Source organism: Spinacia oleracea, chromosome 1 (genome assembly GCF_020520425.1).
Source record: "Spinacia oleracea cultivar Varoflay chromosome 1, BTI_SOV_V1, whole genome shotgun sequence".
Taxonomy (NCBI): Eukaryota; Viridiplantae; Streptophyta; class Magnoliopsida; order Caryophyllales; family Amaranthaceae; genus Spinacia; species Spinacia oleracea.
Genome location: NC_079487.1, coordinates 113,113,355 through 113,133,843, shown reverse-complemented (window position 1 = coordinate 113,133,843; position 20,489 = coordinate 113,113,355). Strand labels below are relative to the sequence as shown.

At 37.0% G+C, this 20,489-nt stretch overlaps 3 protein-coding genes across 10 annotated transcripts; 1 reads left to right on the top strand and 2 right to left on the bottom strand.

The window, feature by feature from the left end:
- Positions 1 to 2,390: 2,390 nt before the first annotated feature.
- On the top strand, positions 2,391 to 5,016 carry LOC110775184 (thylakoid lumenal 15 kDa protein 1, chloroplastic). The gene is made up of 8 exons (XM_021979786.2): positions 2,391 to 2,636; positions 2,733 to 2,873; positions 2,958 to 3,053; positions 3,144 to 3,216; positions 4,090 to 4,151; positions 4,449 to 4,530; positions 4,614 to 4,674; positions 4,767 to 5,016. Exons 1-8 carry the CDS (start codon positions 2,523 to 2,525, stop codon positions 4,816 to 4,818), a joined length of 681 nt encoding a protein of 226 aa, XP_021835478.1. The 5' UTR covers positions 2,391 to 2,522; the 3' UTR covers positions 4,819 to 5,016.
- Positions 5,017 to 5,124: 108 nt separating this feature from the next.
- LOC110775189 (late embryogenesis abundant protein 1-like) lies at positions 5,125 to 6,366 on the bottom strand. Its single transcript, XM_021979790.2, has 3 exons — positions 6,153 to 6,366; positions 5,503 to 5,901; positions 5,125 to 5,420 (listed from the first exon to the last, which is right to left on the bottom strand). Exons 1-3 carry the CDS (start codon positions 6,207 to 6,209, stop codon positions 5,346 to 5,348), a joined length of 531 nt encoding a protein of 176 aa, XP_021835482.2. The 5' UTR covers positions 6,210 to 6,366; the 3' UTR covers positions 5,125 to 5,345.
- Positions 6,367 to 6,645: 279 nt separating this feature from the next.
- Positions 6,646 to 12,920, bottom strand: LOC110775183 (uncharacterized). Of its 8 annotated transcripts, XR_002529673.2 has the most exons (6): positions 11,633 to 12,920; positions 8,295 to 8,840; positions 7,668 to 7,774; positions 7,422 to 7,502; positions 7,181 to 7,289; positions 6,646 to 6,971 (listed from the first exon to the last, which is right to left on the bottom strand). XR_002529673.2 is itself a non-coding variant. In XM_056840235.1 (4 exons), exons 1-3 carry the CDS (start codon positions 12,476 to 12,478, stop codon positions 7,670 to 7,672), a joined length of 1,497 nt encoding a protein of 498 aa, XP_056696213.1. In that variant the 5' UTR covers positions 12,479 to 12,920; the 3' UTR covers positions 6,646 to 7,502; positions 7,668 to 7,669. The 8 variants fall into 8 exon arrangements, 3 of the variants coding, with proteins under 3 accessions (XP_056696213.1, XP_056696219.1, XP_021835477.2); XR_008930386.1 differs by having other exon boundaries at positions 7,181 to 7,502; XR_008930385.1 differs by having other exon boundaries at positions 6,646 to 7,289.
- Between the last annotated feature and the right edge of the window lie 7,569 nt (positions 12,921 to 20,489).

Below are 20,489 nucleotides of genomic sequence, written 5' to 3'. Positions count from 1 at the left end.
CAAATTCTTATTTACAATGGGTGCACAATAAATATTGTACACCGGAGTAAAGTTGACTCAAAATGCTTAAAAGTTACATTTATATATGTAAAAGTTATCTATTTTTTAATGATAAATTTTTTTCATTTGAATAAAAATTATTTCTTCAAAATCACTAATAATGTATAAATTAATCGTTTGACCCTTTAAAATATTTATCTAACTTTATAATATAAAAGTTACAGAAAAATAGGTTAAAGTTACGAAAATTTGCATAAAAGTTATCTTGGTGTACAATAAATTTATTGTACACCTTGTACGCGCAAGACATTTTGTAATTTTAACATGGATGGCAACGTTTAATCAACCAAAATAATAAGGTTTGTTGCTAATCATGACATCAATTAGATTAGGAGTATAGTCTGTATGTTGATAAGAATATAGGATCATAGGAGTCTGAAGCATGTAAACAATAGTCTGTACTTATTGTACATGGACAACTTCACAGGTATCGATCTAAACATTACGGAGTAGTTTGTAGTCTGTAGCAAGGCTTGATCTAATTGTAAAGACTTGGTCTCATAATCCGTAAGCTGCCTACGGAGTACCTACTGGAACTGGTGAGTGGTGAGGCTATTAGGCTGACCCTCCCGTCCCTGGCTCTCTCTAGAGATGGACTACAGTTGGGCAATTCAAACTTCCAAGCAAGTCGAGTTACGCACCGTCCACTTGAAAAGGAGGTAGGGGTGGGGGTGGGGTAATGTGCAACGTGCAACGTGCGCATGGAGCTAAGAAGAACAAGTCCCGACAAGACATCAAGTCACACAAAAACATACACAGTAATTAACATTAAGGTGGAACGGACAGCCTGAGACTGAGTCAGTGAGTCCCTTGAAGTTCAAGGCCGGCTAGGGTTTACACTTTGCAGTCTGCATTAACCCATTCCCATTGTAGGACACATCAAAAACAAAGCAGAGTAGCACCTAGAAAGTTACAGTCCCTTTTTCTCTTTCCTCACACGTTAGTCATACACATAATTGCGGATTCGTATGGGATTCACGAACCATCTTCCTCAACTTTGCGCTAACTATATATATATATATATATATTGCGCCTCCCAATGTCACCAACTTGCAAAACACACCTCCTTCCATTATACGGAGTATGTACTTGCAGAATTCCAACACTATCAATACGGGGGTGAATTATCATCAAACTCAAACGTATATTGTTCACTGCATTTTTAAGTTTATGATCAATCTTATATTCTTGTGTCAATTGTACGGAGTATTCATTTTACTCACAAGCCCACACTCTCTTTTTAAATCCGGTTATTTTGAGTTTTATTGACTTAATTAAACTAAAGTGAAATGAATGGAGCTGAGATGTATGAAACTAAAGTGAAATCAATGGAGCTGAGATGTATGAAACTAAAGTGAAATCAATGGAGCTTATCTGAACTAAACTGAACTGTACTAATTGAATTTGAACCGAACTAAATTGAGTTGAACTGTACTGGACTAAATAGAATTGAACTAAATTAAATTTGATTGATCTGAACTGAAATAAAGTCCAAAAAATAATGTTTTATTTTTCAAGGTCAAAATAAGTTCCAAAATGTTTTCAGACCCTGGATATTCAACAAAGGGATAGAAAACACTCTTCCTGTGCTTTTTAATTGCAATTGTTTGATTTTTTTAATTTTTTTTTAACGCTTGTCAACATACTCTTTAGAATATAAAATCTTTAATTTATTACGGAGTAATAAAAATAAAAATTATGAAGTAAAGTTCATATTTTAAATATATGTATTGAGATTAGATCCGGCAAACATATCATGTTCGTGTTAATGTTGTACGGAGTATATAAACGGGTTTAAAAACGGCACACTAACTCAACCTGTTTATTTAAATAAGGTGTATCATGTTGACTCTATTAATTAAATATGTCGTGTCATGTCATGTCATGTCATGTTGACACGTTTAATTAAACATGAGGAAAATCTTAACACTAAAGCTATATTTTATTCGACTTATTTTGACTTATTTAAGAGATTTTCACGCATAAAATAAGTTTTTTTTTTCCAGATAAAATAAGTTCAGAAAAGTTCAGAGTTTAGTCAAAATAAGTCCAATAAAACTTAGCCTAGCTCGTTTGTTCGGTGCCGTATTATTTTGTCTATCCTTATTCTCATTCTGTAGTTTTACGGAGTATAGTATCACTGTTAAACTATTGATTAATTTTTAGTCGAGTAGAATCATGTTAGATTCATGTTGAAAAGCTCAACCTAATCCGACCAGGATGCCCCCAAGTTGGCCCTAACTCAGCCCGGACCACACGCATACCTCAGTCCAACGTCAGTGTGTATGAGTAGAAATTGCATCCTGCAAAAGAACAAGCCAATCTAATCCATAGCAATATAGCATACATAATTTCCTGTGAAAATCCAATTAAAAAAGAAGCCACATGATGATGTAGCTCAAATGCTCAATTAACAAAATCACAATACAGAAAGGTGTGGTTTTGCTTATTTGACAACAACAATGGCAGCACTCAACGTCTCCCTCACTCTCAAATTCGCACCAAAACCACTTCTCTCTCTTCCAAAACCCCATCTCACCTCTTCTCTCTCGTCCTCTTCTCTTCCTCCTCACAGTGTAACACCCTTTCTTTCTCAAATCTCAATCAATTTCAACCATTTCTCTATTTAATTTCTTCTTCTTATTTAACTTTGTGGTTTCGCTGATTTACAGGACCTTCAAAATTTACAAGTTTCAAATAATAAGAAAAATGGGTTTTTATTACCAATTCTGGAAAACCCAATTGCTTCAGCAAGTATGGTTCTTCTTCTCTCTGCTTCACTTTGCTTCTCCGACCCTGCTCTTGCTTTCAAGGTACTATTTTTTTTAATCTCTTCTTTGTAAAATTATAATCTGAATTTATCTGAATTTTGGGTTTGATTTTCTGGAAAAAAAAAGGGTGGAGGGCCATATGGTCAAGGAGTGACAAGAGGTCAAGATTTATCTGGGAAGGACTTCAGTGGACAGACCTTAATCAAGCAAGACTTCAAAACGGTTCATTTCTCCCTTGCTATTTTTGTTTTTGTTAGTGAATTTTGTTGTTGTTTTTATCATACATTTTATGGGAATTGGATTTTGATGCAGTCAATTTTGCGAATGGCTAATTTTAAGGGAGCGAAATTGTTGGGTGCTAGCTTCTTTGATGCAGATTTAACAGGTATTCATATGCTTGATTTTGTTGAAGTAGCTGTTAATTGAATTGTATAGTAGAAGTAGAATGTGTTACTTGAGAATGCTTTAGGAGATAGATAATGGATCATCATATAACCTAGACCTTATTAAGTTGTAATCATCATTGATCAAGATGAAGAATATACTGCTGTTCGAGAATGTCTTGTCGGGTTTTAAGAAGCTGGTGAAGTTCATTGTTTTGAAATAAGAATCAACTGTAATGATATCAATTTAGAGTAAAATTATTAATGGAGGATTTGGTGAAGTGCTTCTTCGAGAGACCTTCGTATTGTTCGTTACTTCGTTCACATAGCACATGAGTATCTAGTATGTGAGGTGCTAAGCATGGGTAAAGGTGACTAGAGGAAGATTTGATATGCAAACGAGTTAGGATGTTCTTGAATTCGCTTAATGGATATGGGATTACTTAACATTCATGGGGTTAGTGTCTCTTAGTTTTAGACCTTCTACTCTTATCAGAAATGCAGTGGTGGCTTCAGGATTTTGTTATTTTTGACTCCACTACATTGATATCTTACGATGTGGTATCTCACACAATGTCCATCATATATGAAAAGTTCAAGGGGTAAACCATGTAAGAGCGAAGATAATGTGTGTGAAAAATCTAAGGGGTAAGTTGGCTCGAGTTTAGGGGAATTCTTCTTGGCCCATGGGCATGTAATCCATATAAAGTGCATTCTTGGATTTCCCACTGAGTCCAATGTAATTTGATATGGTGAAGTTCACTGAGTTGCTACGTTTTGCTTTCTCCTACGAATGATTGCCATTGCTTGCTTTTTGCTGGGCATGCAAACTTAGCTTTATATGAATGTTATAATTTGGTTGTCTGGTGATTCAGGGGCTGATCTTTCAGATGCTGATCTGAGAGGGGCAGACTTTTCCCTGGCAAATGTGACAAAGGTAAGCATGAATTCACATTCTTGTTGAAATGCCATAAAAACGTTTTTGTAATTGAGAAATTACACCAATCAGTCCAAGAAGCTTATCCATTTTCTAATACTAGTACATTGGACTATTATAATCTTACACCGTTCAGACCAAGAAGCTTACGCATTTTCTAATTCGGGTACATTGGACTATTATGATCTTATGACACGGCTATTATGTGTTGCAAGACTTGCAACATAGTAATAATCTAAAGCGATGCACACAATAACCAACACTTGATAATGGCCTTAAACAAAATGGTAATTTCAGGCAAATTTAACCAATGCTAACTTGGAAGGTGCTCTGGCCACTGGAAATACATCGTTTAGAGGTTCAGTCATCACAGGAGCAGGTATATACATTATACATATAATCCTTCCCATTTTCTATGCTTTTGTTTTTTGGAAAGACATGCTAATTATTATGAACAAACAGATTTTACTGATGTGAATTTGAGAGAAGATCAACTAGCATACCTTTGCAAAGTTGCTGATGGGTGAGATAGTTTTTACCAACTCAGAAATTTATATAATTTCCTATCTGTCTAGCTGAGAGTTGAAAGCTTAAGAAGCCTTTCTTTATTTTCAGGGTAAATCCAACAACAGGAAATGCCACACGAGAAACACTTTTTTGCAAATAGATTCCTGGTACGTTTATATGTTCATTGTAGTTTTGTATAGCGTGGAATCGTGGATCATAATGTATGGACTCGTAAAGTTGCAACTAGCACTACAAAGTTACAGAAACATCTGTAATTTAAATTCATAGTGGCTAAACATTTTGGTGGCGTAGCCTGCATTTCATGGTACATGAATTTCCTTTCACTTTTTTATATTCATTCCGACCATGTATATCAAAATTTGGAAATGCATCTCCGGTCAATAATGCTGAGAAGTTTTTTTTAGCTACTAACCGTGTGAAAAAGGTGACAATTGAAAGAGAAATATAGGTTTAAAGCTTTTGATTGTATTAATTTAAAAGGGAAACAAGCTACTATTGGGAGCTCAAAAACTCAACTCTTTGACAGAATTATTACACTGTAAAGAATTTGCAAAAAATGACTAAGAATCTATTGGAGAGTTTTGGCTTCTTTCCATATTACTAATAACGGAGTCTTAAGTCGATTATTTGGTGGTGAATGGGTGAGAGCTAATGAGGTAACTGAGCTCATTTGTTGATGCCAGTGGCGTTCTTGACAGCCTCAGCAGCATCCTCTGCCTTTGCCTTCACTTGTGAACCAGCCTGCATTATATTATGTAATGAGTTATTAAACTGACATTAATGATCACCTATTAACTTAAACATAAACATTGCAAAGCCAAACCTCTTGGACTGATTCCTTAGCAGACTGAAGCATGCCACCGGCCACGTCTGAAACCTGGCTGGTCTTTTCGCTTACCACCTCTGACACCTGGCTGGTCTTTTCGCTGGCCACGCCTGACACCTGGCTGGCCTTTTCAGTGGCCACGTCTGAAACCTGGCTGGTCTTCGCACCGACCACATCAGAAACCTGCCTGGTCTTTTCTCCGGCCATGTCTGAGACCTGCCTGGTCTTTTCACCGGCTATTTCTGACACTTGGTTGGTCTTTTCAACGGCCATGTCTGAAACTTGGCTTTTCTTTTCACCGGCCATTTCAGATACCTGGCTGGTTTTCTCGCTGGCCTTTTCTTGCATCTGGTTGGTCATTTCGCCAGCCTTTTCTTGCATCTGGTTGGTCTTTTCCTGTGGTTGAGATAGAAATACTAAATTAGTTTTTATTTTCTTACTGTGAATGATATCAAAGATTATAAACAAGGGAGAAAATTGTATGAATGCAATGCAGTAAATTTCTAACAAAATTATGATATTTGATATTGCTTGAACTCTGGTTGTTTAGTTGGAAAATTTGAATGCCATCTATAGAGGCATTCGTAGTTAAAAAAATAGATAATGTTGCATGCCGAGTGAAACATCATACGGAGTAGCAAGATTACCTCGGCCTGAGCCTTGGTCTCACCGGCGTTGAAGCTTGCCTTCTGGGAGGAACTCATTTTGGATAAAGAAGTTGTGTACAAGTAAATGAAATTTTGTATGTAGAAGATTAATCACAGAGAAAGTTTGTAATTGCTTATGTTAAATGAACAATTGACCTGCGCTATTTATAATGTTTGGAGAACAGCTTTGTAATTAACATATGTTTTGCAATCCGGAAATTTATTTTAGCCTCAATTTTTTTTTTCACAGCATAATTTGTGGAGATTTTGACTCATTCTATTTATCATATTTGTGGTCTGAACATCAGTAATCAATTGATGGTGTTTGTGTTTCCTACAAACATGTAAAACATTACAGCTAAAATTTTAGCAATATACGAAGTGAGTACTCGTTATCGTTATAAGCGAATTTCATTTCGATTTTTAAATTAGATAGACTCGTTTGTAATTGATTGATAAAAGCATAAACATCAAAATAAATCCACAAGATGTGTAAAAAAAAAAAAAAAAAAACTTTATTAATTCGGATGGAAACTATTACAAAGATGTCAGCAGTCAAGGACGTGTTTCTGTATAGTTCATTGAAGGCAAACATAAAGATTCACATTTACATACCTTCACAGACGATCATCTAAGAAGTGAAAAAAATAGCTTAGATGCTTAGTAATCTTGATGGAGTATTAGTGTACATGAACTATCTCTATTCTCTAATCTACTCCTAGGAAAAATAAATAAAAATCTAGAAGTGCTCCTTTCCTTTTCTGGTTCTATTTATATAAACTTGGTACAGCCTTCAATAACGCCATATTTCCACTTTACCTGAAAATTCAAACAGTAATCATCACTCATCAGATCAACCTTACTATCCCATGAGATTACAGGTGCATATTGATAAGTATGTAGTTATCGTGGCAGTGATCCCTTTGTTTTCTAACACGAGAATCTCAAAAGATTCGAAAATGCATTCAGAGATACTAAGTGAAAATCGCACTAATGGCAATTTCTTCAGGTTTTGACTCGTCCATTACCTTCTCCAACCCCCCTACCTAACCTGACCCAAACGTTACTGATGTTATCATACTTATCAACTGTCCAGCTTCTGCCCATGCATTCTCTTCATCAACTGGCATCAGTTTTCTGTCAGAGTTAAGGCACAGACAATCAATCTTTCATTTACAGATCCATACTGAACACGGCACAGCATTAACACGGCAATCATCCAGTTTCAGATGGTGAGAGCATATGGCATGATTGCTCCTCAGTCCTCACCTGACTAATATAGGAAGGCAGTCATCAAGTTTCGATATAAATGTCTCCGTTCATATGGCATTATTGTTTTTCACATACAGCCTGTAAATGTGCTTGCAAAGTCAACTCCTAGATGAAACACTTTTGTCATACTGCTACTTGTTTTCTATCCAATTCTATATTCATCCACAATGTAGTTGGTTCCTGATTAGAGCACACTAAACAAACTCTTAACATATGAGATATAAAAAGAGAATATGAGCTAACCTTCATATCGTGATGGATTCCCTCGGCTTACAACTTCTAATCATTATTCGCATGTTACTATACACAGTCGGGCTATTTCTAATCTCGCAGCACTCCCTGCGCGGTGCCTGTTTCATGCAATCAAATCAATCCTGTTAGCACAAAAACTTTACAAACCAGGGTAATGTTTCCAATAAAAAATTTCAATATTAATTTCCAGACTCAAATGGATTTTCAGTATTTGTTCACAACTGTAGTTATCAGACACAATAACCAAGTTCAACAAACCAAGGTTACAGGAACAGACCTATAAATCCATAATGCAAGCTACTGCTACAAGTTTTTGATACTCCCAAAATCAAGGAATAAAAACAAAAACAATGACAGTTTATAAATAAATAAAACAAATCAGTTTCATATTAAATTAAACCTCTGTTCGTAGTTTCTAACTCCACAACTTCAAGGTCATAACAATTCATTCTTCATTGTTGAAACTATGATCACTTACTCACATTACTCAACACACAGTAGCTCAAATGCAAATTGCACAACAGAGAAAATCAATAGCAAGCACTTTTCTTATTTCTATAAACCAGATAAGCAATTTTCTTATTTCTATAATCCAGATAAAAGAGCAAGGAAACAAACCTTCATCCACTTCTTAGGACCCGTCTTTGAAGCAGACACTGTAATATTCTCCACTGACAGAGCATTCTTGTAAGCTGGTTGCGCACATTCTTTTCCATCAGCAGCAGCAGCCCTCTTATAAGTACTTAGAGTTTTACCTTCACCAATCTCCTTAATTTGGTCCAAGTAATAAATAATAGGCCTTTCACATGGATCATCCCTCATAGGACGGGTATTGAACACAAAAGGCCCTTCACTCCCACTACGCCAAGTATGAAATGTCTGCAGAGGTACACTCAGGACCTTGGATGAAATAAGGGAAGGATATAGCTGCACGGTATAGCCCCAAGATATGGATACCGACCATTTACGACTATGATCGTAGCAAAAACTCTGCTGGATGGTGAGGCCTGGGTCAGCCTTGTATGCGTGCAACAGCCTTCTTAGAGAGTCCACCTGATTTTCACCTGGAAATAATGGCTTTGCACCAACAAGATGGTGTAGCGACACCAATGGAGCCACGGGATGTGCAGCTAGAATACCATAGACGTCTCCTCTAACGTCAAGCTGATGACAGAAAACAAATGCAAACTACTATTAAGGCAAATATATATAAACCTTAAGCAACTTTATATGCATCAATCAAATCAGAAAGCCAAGCCTCTAGAGTCTAAACATCAACAAGGGGTTTCCCCCTCTTTTCTTTAAGAAATCATGCTCTAAAATCAACAAATGAAGTTTCCTACTTCGTCCGTTCCATAGTTAAATTAACTTATCCAAAGTATCATTTTAAATGCCCCATAGTTACAACACAACGCACATTTAAAGGTTTTTTCCCTCTACTTCTACACTAAAGTTGGGGCACAAATCACTCGCTCTCAGTTTTTCTCTCTACATATTCTCGGTTCTCAATCCACGTGCCCTTGAGCAATGCCAACTTGAATTTGGGACCAGGGGGTTTGTTTTCCATCTTCCAATCAATGACATAAGTTGTTCGAACAAGTCTCCTAGTTCCTCGTTCCACAAATGAATGTCCTACTGTCTTTTTTAATCCAAAAAACATGTACCAAGAGTCTAAAATCGTAACAAAGTTACTCTGTATCATTATAAATGATTAAACAAATCACTTGCTTTATTCCTCTAGGAAGAAACAGAAAAAACAAAGTTCAGAATGAATTCTTTTCTTTAATCCACCAAATCCGGAGCAATTTCCTACAACAATTTCAAAATTTTGAAATCATAATTAACCCAAAAGTAACTTGACTAGGTCCACATGCAAATATTCCAAATAACAAGGTGTTATCATTTTGACAGGTAATAACAGTTAAAGAACACCTGAAAGCAACAAAGTTTTCAAAACTTTAAAATACTACAGAGTACTCCGCAATAGTAATTAAAAAAAGAAAGTGTAGTACAAGCAGTAATTTGAAAGGAATAAAGAAAATTAGCACCACAGTCCAAAGGGGTTACTAAAATAAGAAAGTGGGGTTAGGTGTCTCTTAAAAAGGACAGGCACACACACATACACTAGTTTAGAGGGTCATTGGTTTAAGCATTATCACTATAAACAAACTTCGTTAAAAACACACCAAGGGTAAAGCTAACTTGTCGTGCTTGTGACACGGAGCCATGTCACTGTCACCGATTCACACGTTGCAGCGGGTAAAAAAACAATTTCTAATTTGGTGTTAGTTTTTATAAAATCATTTCATAAAACACACTTTATAATAAAAATAAGTTTGATAAATGACCATTGGCTTTTTCAAATTAATGATAATTTTCTTTGAAGCTAGTCATTCTGCACATAACACTAACGCCTAATTTTATCAAACATCTTTATTAAAGTTCATGATACAAGCGAATCAAAACAACTAGCATAAACAACAAATAACATCAACATGTCAAATAAACTAAGTGATCATGCATTCATGCCATACGCTACCACAGTCTATAAGCCATTTAAGGAGTATAATATTTCATATAATAAGAATGGTTGATCGTGCTAATGTGCTATACCCTACAAGTGTCTAATATACTGCCAATATAGCTGGTTAAAAATTCTCCCTTTCCTTACAAAAACCTATCAAAGTTTGGTAATGGGTGATTGTTTCTTAACCAGACACTTGGCATTGATTAACATTGTTGGTAATGAAAGGTTTGGTGGACGATTTCATTCATCCCTTGTGCAGTTGTGCTCCTTCAATGACTCATTTTTTCTCATGATCAAGACTTTTGAGTTCATTTTGACTATGACAAAACACAATCTGACTATTATACTGCGTATGTAACAAGGACTTAGCAGCAGAAAGAAGTTGTTAAGACGTGCATTTCAGCGATTACCCGGAAAGTATATGCGTGGCTCCTCCAAAATTGGACATGTGTTCCTTTTCTTTAAACAAAAGTCCAAAAGAAGAATGACCATTCAGATTTTAGAGCATTTCTTCAGATCTCATTAAGTTTAGATACTATTAAATTATCAATTGGGAAATTTGCTTGATTGGTGGACCAAAATGTGGTCTTTTTCTCCTTTCATTTGGAGTTAAAACTCATAATTTAATACAACTATCATTGTCAGATTTGTTTACAAATTTTTACAGACTGACAGACTGGTAAACTTAAGCTACAGGAACAATTAAACAAATTTCAAATCGGAAAGCAGAATGAAACAGTGATTACAAGTAGAGATTCAACTCTTTGACTCGTTTTATAGTTGTAATTAGTTGCATTAAAAACCGGTTAATACATTAGGATCAGTTCTCTTCAACTCGATAAATTATGCAGAAATTTTATCTCAAGTCTAGTTCCGCCAAAGTTCTGGCAATAGGATTACAGGAACCAATACATACTACAGAGTAGTTCAGAACTTATACCCCCATAAATAAATTCTAATCACCATTAGTTTTTTAAGTACTTTGTATTAATCAGTTTAGTTCAGTTCAGTTCAGTTCAATAACACTAATGCGGCTGAAATTAACAATCATGTACGCTTAGTCTAGCACATAGCTTCAACCCCTCTACAGCATTTATTACTATATACCAGATCCTCCATAATGTTGAAAAAACTTGCATTTCTGGTAACTTGTTGAATTTAATGAAGTCCCAAATGTATTATAGCCAACACAACACGTGGAACATTCCCCACAAAACAGGATTGTTTGTCCAACAGCAAGAATTATAAATATTTCTAGGACAAACATACTTCAATTTTAGAAATTAGAACTCCCAATTCACTCAATTTTGACATTAACCATGTACAGTATCTAAATTTAATACTTCGTATGTAGTTGTAAGTTGTTAGATTAAATTACGCTATCAACGTGACAATTAATAATAGGGACATAGGTAAAAATAGAAATTACCTGATGAAAGCCGGGTTCTTTGGTGAGAGGAACACCAAGTTCAGCAACACAAGCAGAAACTTTCTCATCGGACCCATAATAATTATGATATCTATTAATACACCCATCCAAAATCCCCACTAATTCACAAGCTAAACCGTAACTCACGGCGAACCCACCACCACCAAACGCTGTTTCATACCCGTGCATCACATCTTGTTCCACGCTCTCGCTCGATCCTCCGATATAGTACATTTCCCGGTGATCGTATTTCGACAACACCCTAACCAAATTCTCCGGGAAGAACACGGTGTCATCGTCCCCCATCACAAACCACCTCACCCCGGGCAACCCCAGCTCGAAGCTTTCTTTCAATATCCGGGCCATCCGGTCGGAGCTCGATGGCGTATTTTGGGTCGGGCTCAGACTATACCAAGCCCGAACCGAAACCCGGTAAGGAGGAAAGCTCCTTCCAGGACTCATCTTCGGGGGGTTGTCATCGAGCCAGACAAACCCCCGAGTGGTGTTGGGGTCCCACCAGAGCTGAGAGTAGACCCTTCGGGTCTCCCACGTCTTGGAAGCCCCGCCGAGCCCGAACAGGATATGGTCCAACCGGGTCGGGCCCGATTCATGGGTCGACAGGTTGCAGGAGCGGTACGATGAGGAGGGGATGACGGCGGAGGAGATGGAGTAGAAAATGCGGGCCGGAGAAGGAGGGAGGGAGGAGAAAAAGGCGGTGAGGGCAAAAATGGAAATAAACAAGAGGAGTGATAGAAGGAGAGTGGATTTGATTAAACGGAAAAGTTTGTTTTGATGGGTTTTGGTTTCTGGGAAAGATTTAACAACGTTGTTTTGGTTGTTGTTCATATTGTAAAAAAAAATTGTGGGATGCTCCGAAGTTTTAAGTTGCAGAGATGGAAGACAGGGTGAAAGAGTACGACGATGCGGTGTTGCGGTTTTTTTTAGTTTTAGTTTGAGTTTGTGTTTTGAAATAGGGGTAGGTTTGATTTTCAAAAGAAAGGAGTGGAAACGAGCATTTTAGATTGTGTCAAACTTAGTCATTACTGAAAGTCAACTAAAGAGTACTCTAAATATCTTCAATTTTTCTAATTGTGATCAATGAGATTGTTGTAGTGGCCTAATGGGGAAATTTTGGGGAATTATTCAACAAGTAATTGATTCGACTAGGGTGTTCACCTATCTAAATTCGGACCAGATCGAAGAACAAAATTTTAGTAATTCAAGATTCGGAGATCGCGGTTATGCTTGGATCGGTTACGAACATGATCGGTTGTAGACTTATTTCTATATTTAATTATATTTTCTATAAAATATGGTAAAGAGGAAAAAGAAATATAGAAAACTTATTGTTTAACGCGTTTATTGAAAGTTAAAATAAAAATATCTAATAATATAGTAATATTTCCAAAATATTTAAATAGCAAATTACTATAACTTTTTAATTAGTTTATATTATATTTATTTTAAGAAAAAATCGTTCGGTCCAAAACCAGGACCGAACTGGGCTGGAGACCCAAAAAAATAATATTTCTCGACCCGAAGACTTGACCAGAGACCCGTTTTAACCCCCCCAAACTTTGACTATCTTAACACACATGGATTCATGCTATGCAAAATAATGGTCGATTACAGATCTGTCCAGACCAGCCCAGATTCTCGAGTATTATCAAAAATAATTTTCAGTTATCGAAACGATGAACGAAGTAAACATTTATGTCAATTTAGATTCGTTTACTTAATATCTATAATTTTAGATAGGTAAAGTTTTTACCCAAAAAATTCATGGTATTTTTTTACGATAATGGTAGTTGTGGTTGTACCATTAACTCAATACAACCCTACTTTTTTTTCTTCTTATTTGGAGTTCTCTAGAAATAATGGTTTTATTTGGAGTCACCGTCTCCCAACAAATTAAACCCTAGCGAGTAGCCACACCAGAATACTAAGTGATCTTCTTATTTTGAATCTAAACCGTATTCTTGTACGGTAGAAAATAATACTACTTAATCATACTCGTATTTAATCTGAATTCCTTATTGGAGCTCATTTTTAGAGGTAGTAAAAAGAAATTGAAAATAAACAAAACTTCATACTCCCTCCCTTTCTTGAAAATTACCTTTACCCCATTACAGTTTTTTATCACAAACTTTTATATAAGGCGGTCTTACACGAAAGACCATCATGGTGTCATATAAGTTAAGCAATGGAACCAATTAGTTAAGTAATGAAACCAATTAATTAAGTACTGAAACCAATTGGTTAGGTAATGGAACCAATTAATTAAACAATGAAACCAACGAGTTAAGCAATCAAAACGGTCTTTTCGGTAAGGCGGACTTACACAAAAGTTGTCGTTTATTACAAACTTTAAAATTTTTGCATGCGAGCATAAAAATTTCAAAACGGTTGTTTTTTCCTGCCAATAAAAGAATTTTTCTTTTGTCAAAGCATCTACTACTTGGATCAGTTCACCTGGGGCTGACAATTTTACCTGAATCCGCAGATGCCTAAACCATCCGAACCATATTATGAAACGAAACCCAAAAACAAGTTGATGCTAAGGGTGTGATGGATGAATCGGCCGAGTGGCGGTTCGGGTCGGGTCGGAACGGGTAGAGGTACATCTAACCCATCACCGGATTCGTCACCCACCCGTTTTTTAAATATCAAATATAAACAGAAACATCAAGCTCAAGCCCAAAGATGCTTCTTCCGTTCTAGCTGAGTAGCTCACTACAAGAAAACGAAGCTTTTTTTACCGCCGTTTTTGGTCGGTAAAATGCTGAAAATAGTGGGTAAACGTTTTTCCGACCAAAAATGGTCGGTAAAGGGTAGTCATTATTAACCTGGTCGGTAAGTGAGTAAGTTCCGAATGAAAAGCAGTCGGTAAAGTTTACTGATTACTGACTATCAGATATGAAGGCACAATGTCAAAGGCATGAATATTTGAAAAACACAAAAAAAAAAAAAGGCTCGGCGTTGATCATATAACCTGAAATTGGAAATCCTATTGTAGCAAAGGGTCAGAAGAAAATTTTGGGAATAACTTGAAAGCATGGAATCACTAATATCATTGTACATTTAAAAAAATATAAAATATGACTACAATGGTCCTACGAAGTTTTAAGGGGAAATATAAAAGAAACTCGTACATTGCACGGGTAAAAAACTAGTTAGGATTTAATGGGTTGGTCAAACCACTATGCCAGTCAGCCACGTTAGAGCATTGTTAATGGTTGAGATTTTTCTGCTTATGTGGAGAAATAGTGGGAAAATAAAAAATGGTTGTGTTAATGGTTGGCAAAATTTTGTACATGGTAGGAGAAAAAATAAAAAATGATTGGCATGGGGATTTTTTAGCTTTTGGGTGGAAAAATTCACCCAATCTTAACCCGACATGTGGAATGACATGAAAAATCTTGTACCAACTATTTTTCAACGTTAATTTTTTTATATTTTTGATTCGTAAAAAATAAAATAAAGTTACCATCAATCATAAAAATTCGAGATCTACAAATGGATATCCGTTTTGATATAATTTAACACAAAAAATAATTTTCATTTCTCTCTTTAATTTGCGTATTTACAACTACATGTACCAAAAACGTAATTACTCATCTTCTAATATTTTTCTTTATTTTTTTTATTACTCCGTATTGTTATTATTGTTACTAGAGAGAGAATTACGGGTGATTTTTTTTTATTTTACTCATGAGTCATGGATAAGAGAGGGATGGAGATTTTTTTTGTTAATGGGAAAAATAAATAAAAAATGAGTGAGCAAGTGGGAGAGAGAGGGGTGAGGATTTTTTTTGCCCATGATTAAAAATGGTCTTAGAGCAACTTAGAGCTGATCAACATGGGCCAGGCCCGCTGGCCCGACCCGAAAATTGCCGGGTTTTGGGTAGAATAGTTCGGCCCGTTTTTCGGTCCCGGCCCGAACTTTTTGAAAAAATTGCGTCCTTTGGGCAAAGTAAAACTACAATTTTAGTTATAAATTTGACCCGGCCTTAAAAATTAGCTATTTTTAGCCAGAAATAGCGGGTTTTGGGCACAAAAATTTGGCCCGAAGTTTGGCCCGACCCGACTTAATGGGAAGATTTTTTGTCCTCGGTCCGGCCCGACCCGACCCACCTTTTGATCAGTTCTAGAGCTACTCAAATAGTGATCTATAAGGTAGTGTAGCTAAATTTGCCACATCAAATTTCTAACTACAATTGATTTAAGTTACAAAGTTTCACATTAGTTTGCTATATTAGGGGTGTTCATCGGTCCAAACCCGAACCGGACTGGACCGACCCGGACCAGACCGAAGACCAAATTTTGACAATTCAAGACCCCAAGACCGAACCGACTATGCTTGGACCGAACCCGGACCGGACCGAAAAAATCGGTTCAAAACCCGGACCGGACCGGTTTGGACCGGTTGTATACCTATTTCTATATTTTTTTATTTTTTCTAAAAATTATGGTAAAAAAAGAAAAAATATATATATAAGCCAATTGTTTAAGGCCTTTTTTGGAAGCTAAAATAAAATATATCACAATATAGTAATATATACAACATATTAAAGGAGAGAATTACATTTTTAAATAGAATATATTTTATTTTATTAAGGCGGTCTGGTCCAAAATCGAGTTTTTGACCGGACCGGACCGGACCAGACCGAAGACCGGAAATAAATGTTTCTCGACCCGAAGACCGGACTGATTGCCTTCGGTCCGGTTTGGGTCGGTCTGGTCCGGACCAATTTTTGCACACCCCTAGCTATAATACCTTGTAGCTCCCTGTAATATTTAAACTATTTATTTATTTGATCCAAAATAAATTATTCAATATCCAACAAGATTTTGAGCTACCTTGCTCAAACAGCTACAAGACTTTGATAATTGATTATGTCATTGATGTATCAACGGTTGACTACCTACCCACGTATTTTTTTTTTTTTGAGCAGGTCCTTTTTTTAATAATTGGAGTTGTTCTTACTTACACCCTTTTCAATACTCGGATGATGTTTTCCTACTGTATTTCTTAAATACCCTCCTTGTTCAAAAATTATTTTAACAAGTTATATTTTATGTTTATTAATGCATAACATTAATTATTAATATTTTGAATTATTTGTTAAAAAAATTATTATTAATAAAAAATATTGTTTGGGTGTCCAATTAGCTATCAGTTGGGTCTGCTGCCCAAAAGCCCACTTAGTTAACACAACACAAGTCATCTCTCACCCAATGACCCAATAGGCTCTACGTACGCCTCATATAAGCGCCCTATGCCTGAAGGAAATAATGCCCTTGGTCCAAGTATGCATTCTATGATAAGTCTAATAAATGCGGTTCAGTATTAATTAACAAGTTAATAATTCAGTGAGATCAAGTGAGCTGAATGCCTAGCTAGAGGCCGCTTCAGTTCAAGTGGAATTAATGATATTAATCCACAGCTTACTCTTGACTGAACCCGTAGGGTCACACAAATAGTACGTAAACGGATCAAGTATCTAATGGCATTAGATACTCTATCTATGGTTATTCGGAATCGACGGATCTTGGTTTCAGTGGGAGCTGAGATCGTCACAAGCAAGAAATGAATACTCCGGAAACGATGATATTGCCGGAAACGGAAATATGGATCGTATCGGAAATATAAATATTATCCAAGTCGTAGATGTTGCCGGAAACGGAAACATGGTACGTATCGGAAAATATTATCGGAAATGGAAATATTGCCAGAATCGGAAATATTGCCGGAAACGGAAATATTGTCAGAATCGGAAAATAATTCCGGAAACGGAAATATTAAATATTTGTTCGAAACGGAAATTAATTCCGGAATCGGAAATGTTAAATATTGTTCGTATCGGAAATGAATTCCGGAATCGGAAATTTAATCGGAAGCGTATCGTACGAATAAGCATCGGACGAGGGCCCAGCACGAAGCCAGGCCATCGCCCAGCAAGCCAAGCGCGCCACACGAACAGCCAAGGCCACGCCAGGCCCAGCGCAGGGCCAGGCCCAGCAGGCCGTGGCAGCGCGCACAGCGCGCGCAGCGCGCGCAGGTGCTTGCGTGGGCTTGTAGCTCGCGTAGGCCTCGCTGCGTGGGCTGCTGCTCGCACGCACGCGCATGGGCGGCCCATCGTGGCTGCCGTGTGTGTGTGCGTAAGTGTTTGTGTTCATGCACGATTCCTAAAACGTGCAGAGTTCGGTTAATGATTAAATTCCTAATTCTATTTGATAAATTAATTAATTAGAGTTCTTGTAGGATTCTAAGTTTAATTAATTCGTATCCTAATAGGATTCCAATTCCCTTTCCATACCCCTATAAATATGTGGCCTGGGTTCACAATTTATAACGAGTTTTCAAGTATTCAAAGTGAGTTTTTGAGAGAAAAATCCAATCACACATCTTGCTCAAAAGTGCCGAAAATTCTAGTACCTTAAGGGCGATTCTAGTTGGTCAATCTTAAGGCGGATCCGGACGTGCTGTGGACTATCTACGGAGGGACGACACTTGGAGTCCTAAAGACTTGTTCTTGTTCGGTTCGGGCGCAGCTAGGGAGGGCACGCAACAAAGAGTATGCATCTAAATTATGCTATATGATTATGTGTAAATAATATGTATTCCTGACTTAATGGTTGTTTCCGCATGATTTATGTAATATCATATGTATCATAACCTAACAATGCCCATTTGTAATAAAGCCCTAGCTGCATTTACTACACAAACACTATAAATATGTCTCCCTAGCTGTAGACACCTAAATTGTGTCTCCCCATTGGGATGATGACAATACCATTATCCTTGATAGGTGGTTGGAACAACTCCGTGCGGAAGTCCCAATTGCTAAAACTTATTCCAAAATCCAAGATCCAAAGTCCGATCCCCGAGACCGTTCCCATTACGGAACTTGGTACAAAATTCAATTTCCGAAAATCAATTTTAAAATCCAAGTACAATTAATCTCACCCAATGGACCACTCCATTGGTCTTACAAGGCCTTTTCCAGTCAAATGACACTAAGCAATCCAAAATCGGGCGCCGACCCACAAAACCGAGCAAGTCGGGCCTCATCCCGTAAAACCGAATTCGAAAAACCGAAACGGCTAGTTTTTAGTCGCGAATTTCCTTAACCACCAAGCAAAAATACGTGCCAAAAAAACAGTACAATTCGTACAAAGGGTACGCCCACTACCAGCCAAACGCAAGGACGACATCTTCGTCCTCGCATTAGGATCCGCCTCCTCGTGAAACGAGGATAATCATGGCTAAAGGCATATCGCCCCGAAGAACCAGCTTCTATGCTCGACTTAACACGAGCAACACTCTCAGATATATCAACAACAACGCTCCCCGGAGTTCCATGACGACGAGAAACCTTCTTGGGTCTCTCCAGAGGAAATTCCTCTTCCTCCCTCTGGCTGGAGGAGTCTACAATGAACTTACTCTTTCCCTTATCTCGAGCCATCACCGGAAAACCTAGATCTAGGGTTCAGATGGTGGGGTAGAAGAGAAAGACGAAGGAAAGTGAAAAGGTAACAAGAAGAATACCTTCTTTAGAAGCGGAATTCGTCGACAAGTCGAATGATGAAAGGTCCCAAAGAAAATTCCAGACAACAAGACGAATATCTACGAAATTCGAAGAGCAAGCTCGCCTGAGTTTGAGGGAATTTTTAGAAAGAGGTGTAAAATAAAGATTGGAATGAAGTGTTGGGTCGGATATTTACAGGGAAGCCATTTAAAAATCGCGAAACTTCCGATCTATATAGGTTTACACCGCATGATCAGTTGAAGCGACGATCGATAGTTGTCATAAATGCATCAATTCAAAATACCTTTTTTGAATAAAATGGCGGGATTTTGGACTTCAAAACCGTCAAGTTGCATATGACTACCCATTTATTAAATCTTAAATGAAATGGGTCTGGGGGGGACATGTTGTTTGGGTGCTGATAGTTCAGTAGGAACACTTGACAAGAGGGGGGGTGAATTGTTTCTTGGGAACTTGAGTAAGTTTCTTGCGGAATTTAAACAATAAAGAAACTGAGAATAATGAGCGAAGAAAGATATAAAATGGAGGAACCTTCTTGACCCTAATCAAGAAGAACCTCACTACTCTTTTGTATTAATGCAATAACTCTATTACAAATACACCCTTTAACTCGAGTTCCTCTCGAACACGAGTTCCCCACAGCAATCCCCTTCGATTACTGTGCTACTCTTTCTCTCTCTGACTTAACTCTAAGTCGCTCCTTTTCTCTTTGACTTAACTCTAAGTCGCTGTTTCTCTCTTTGACTAAACTCTTAGTCGCTCTTTCTCTCTTTGACTTAACTTTAAGTCACTCAAGGATCACTCAATCCTTAAACCCAAAATACAATATGATAGATAGATTCTAGTACGTAATAAAGCTTATAGTAATAAGGAACTCAAGGAACACTCTATTTTGCCAACTGATTCTTTTAAAACGTTTAAGCTCTTTAAGATAAATTTTGTAGAAATCAGTTGTGTTTTGAAAAGCCAAAACAATTCTCCTTTTATAGGAGAGTTTTACTTAGGGTTGGGTACCCATGTTCTCCTCAACTACCCACTAACAGTTACTGCTCAGTAACATGGGCATAGTTGGAGAGAAACAAGGGAGACCAAATCAAAACACTAAATGTACGTTAAACAGAAATACGTGGGGAGAGTTTCAAGGAACATGGAAAATCTTTTACTTGAGAAACAAGGATAATAAATCAGAATCCTATGTTTCATTTATTAATTAAATTCATTTTATTTATTAAAAAGATTTTCCAAGTTAAAACTCTTTTATAATTACAGTTAACATATTTCATTTAAAACGTACCAAAATACTT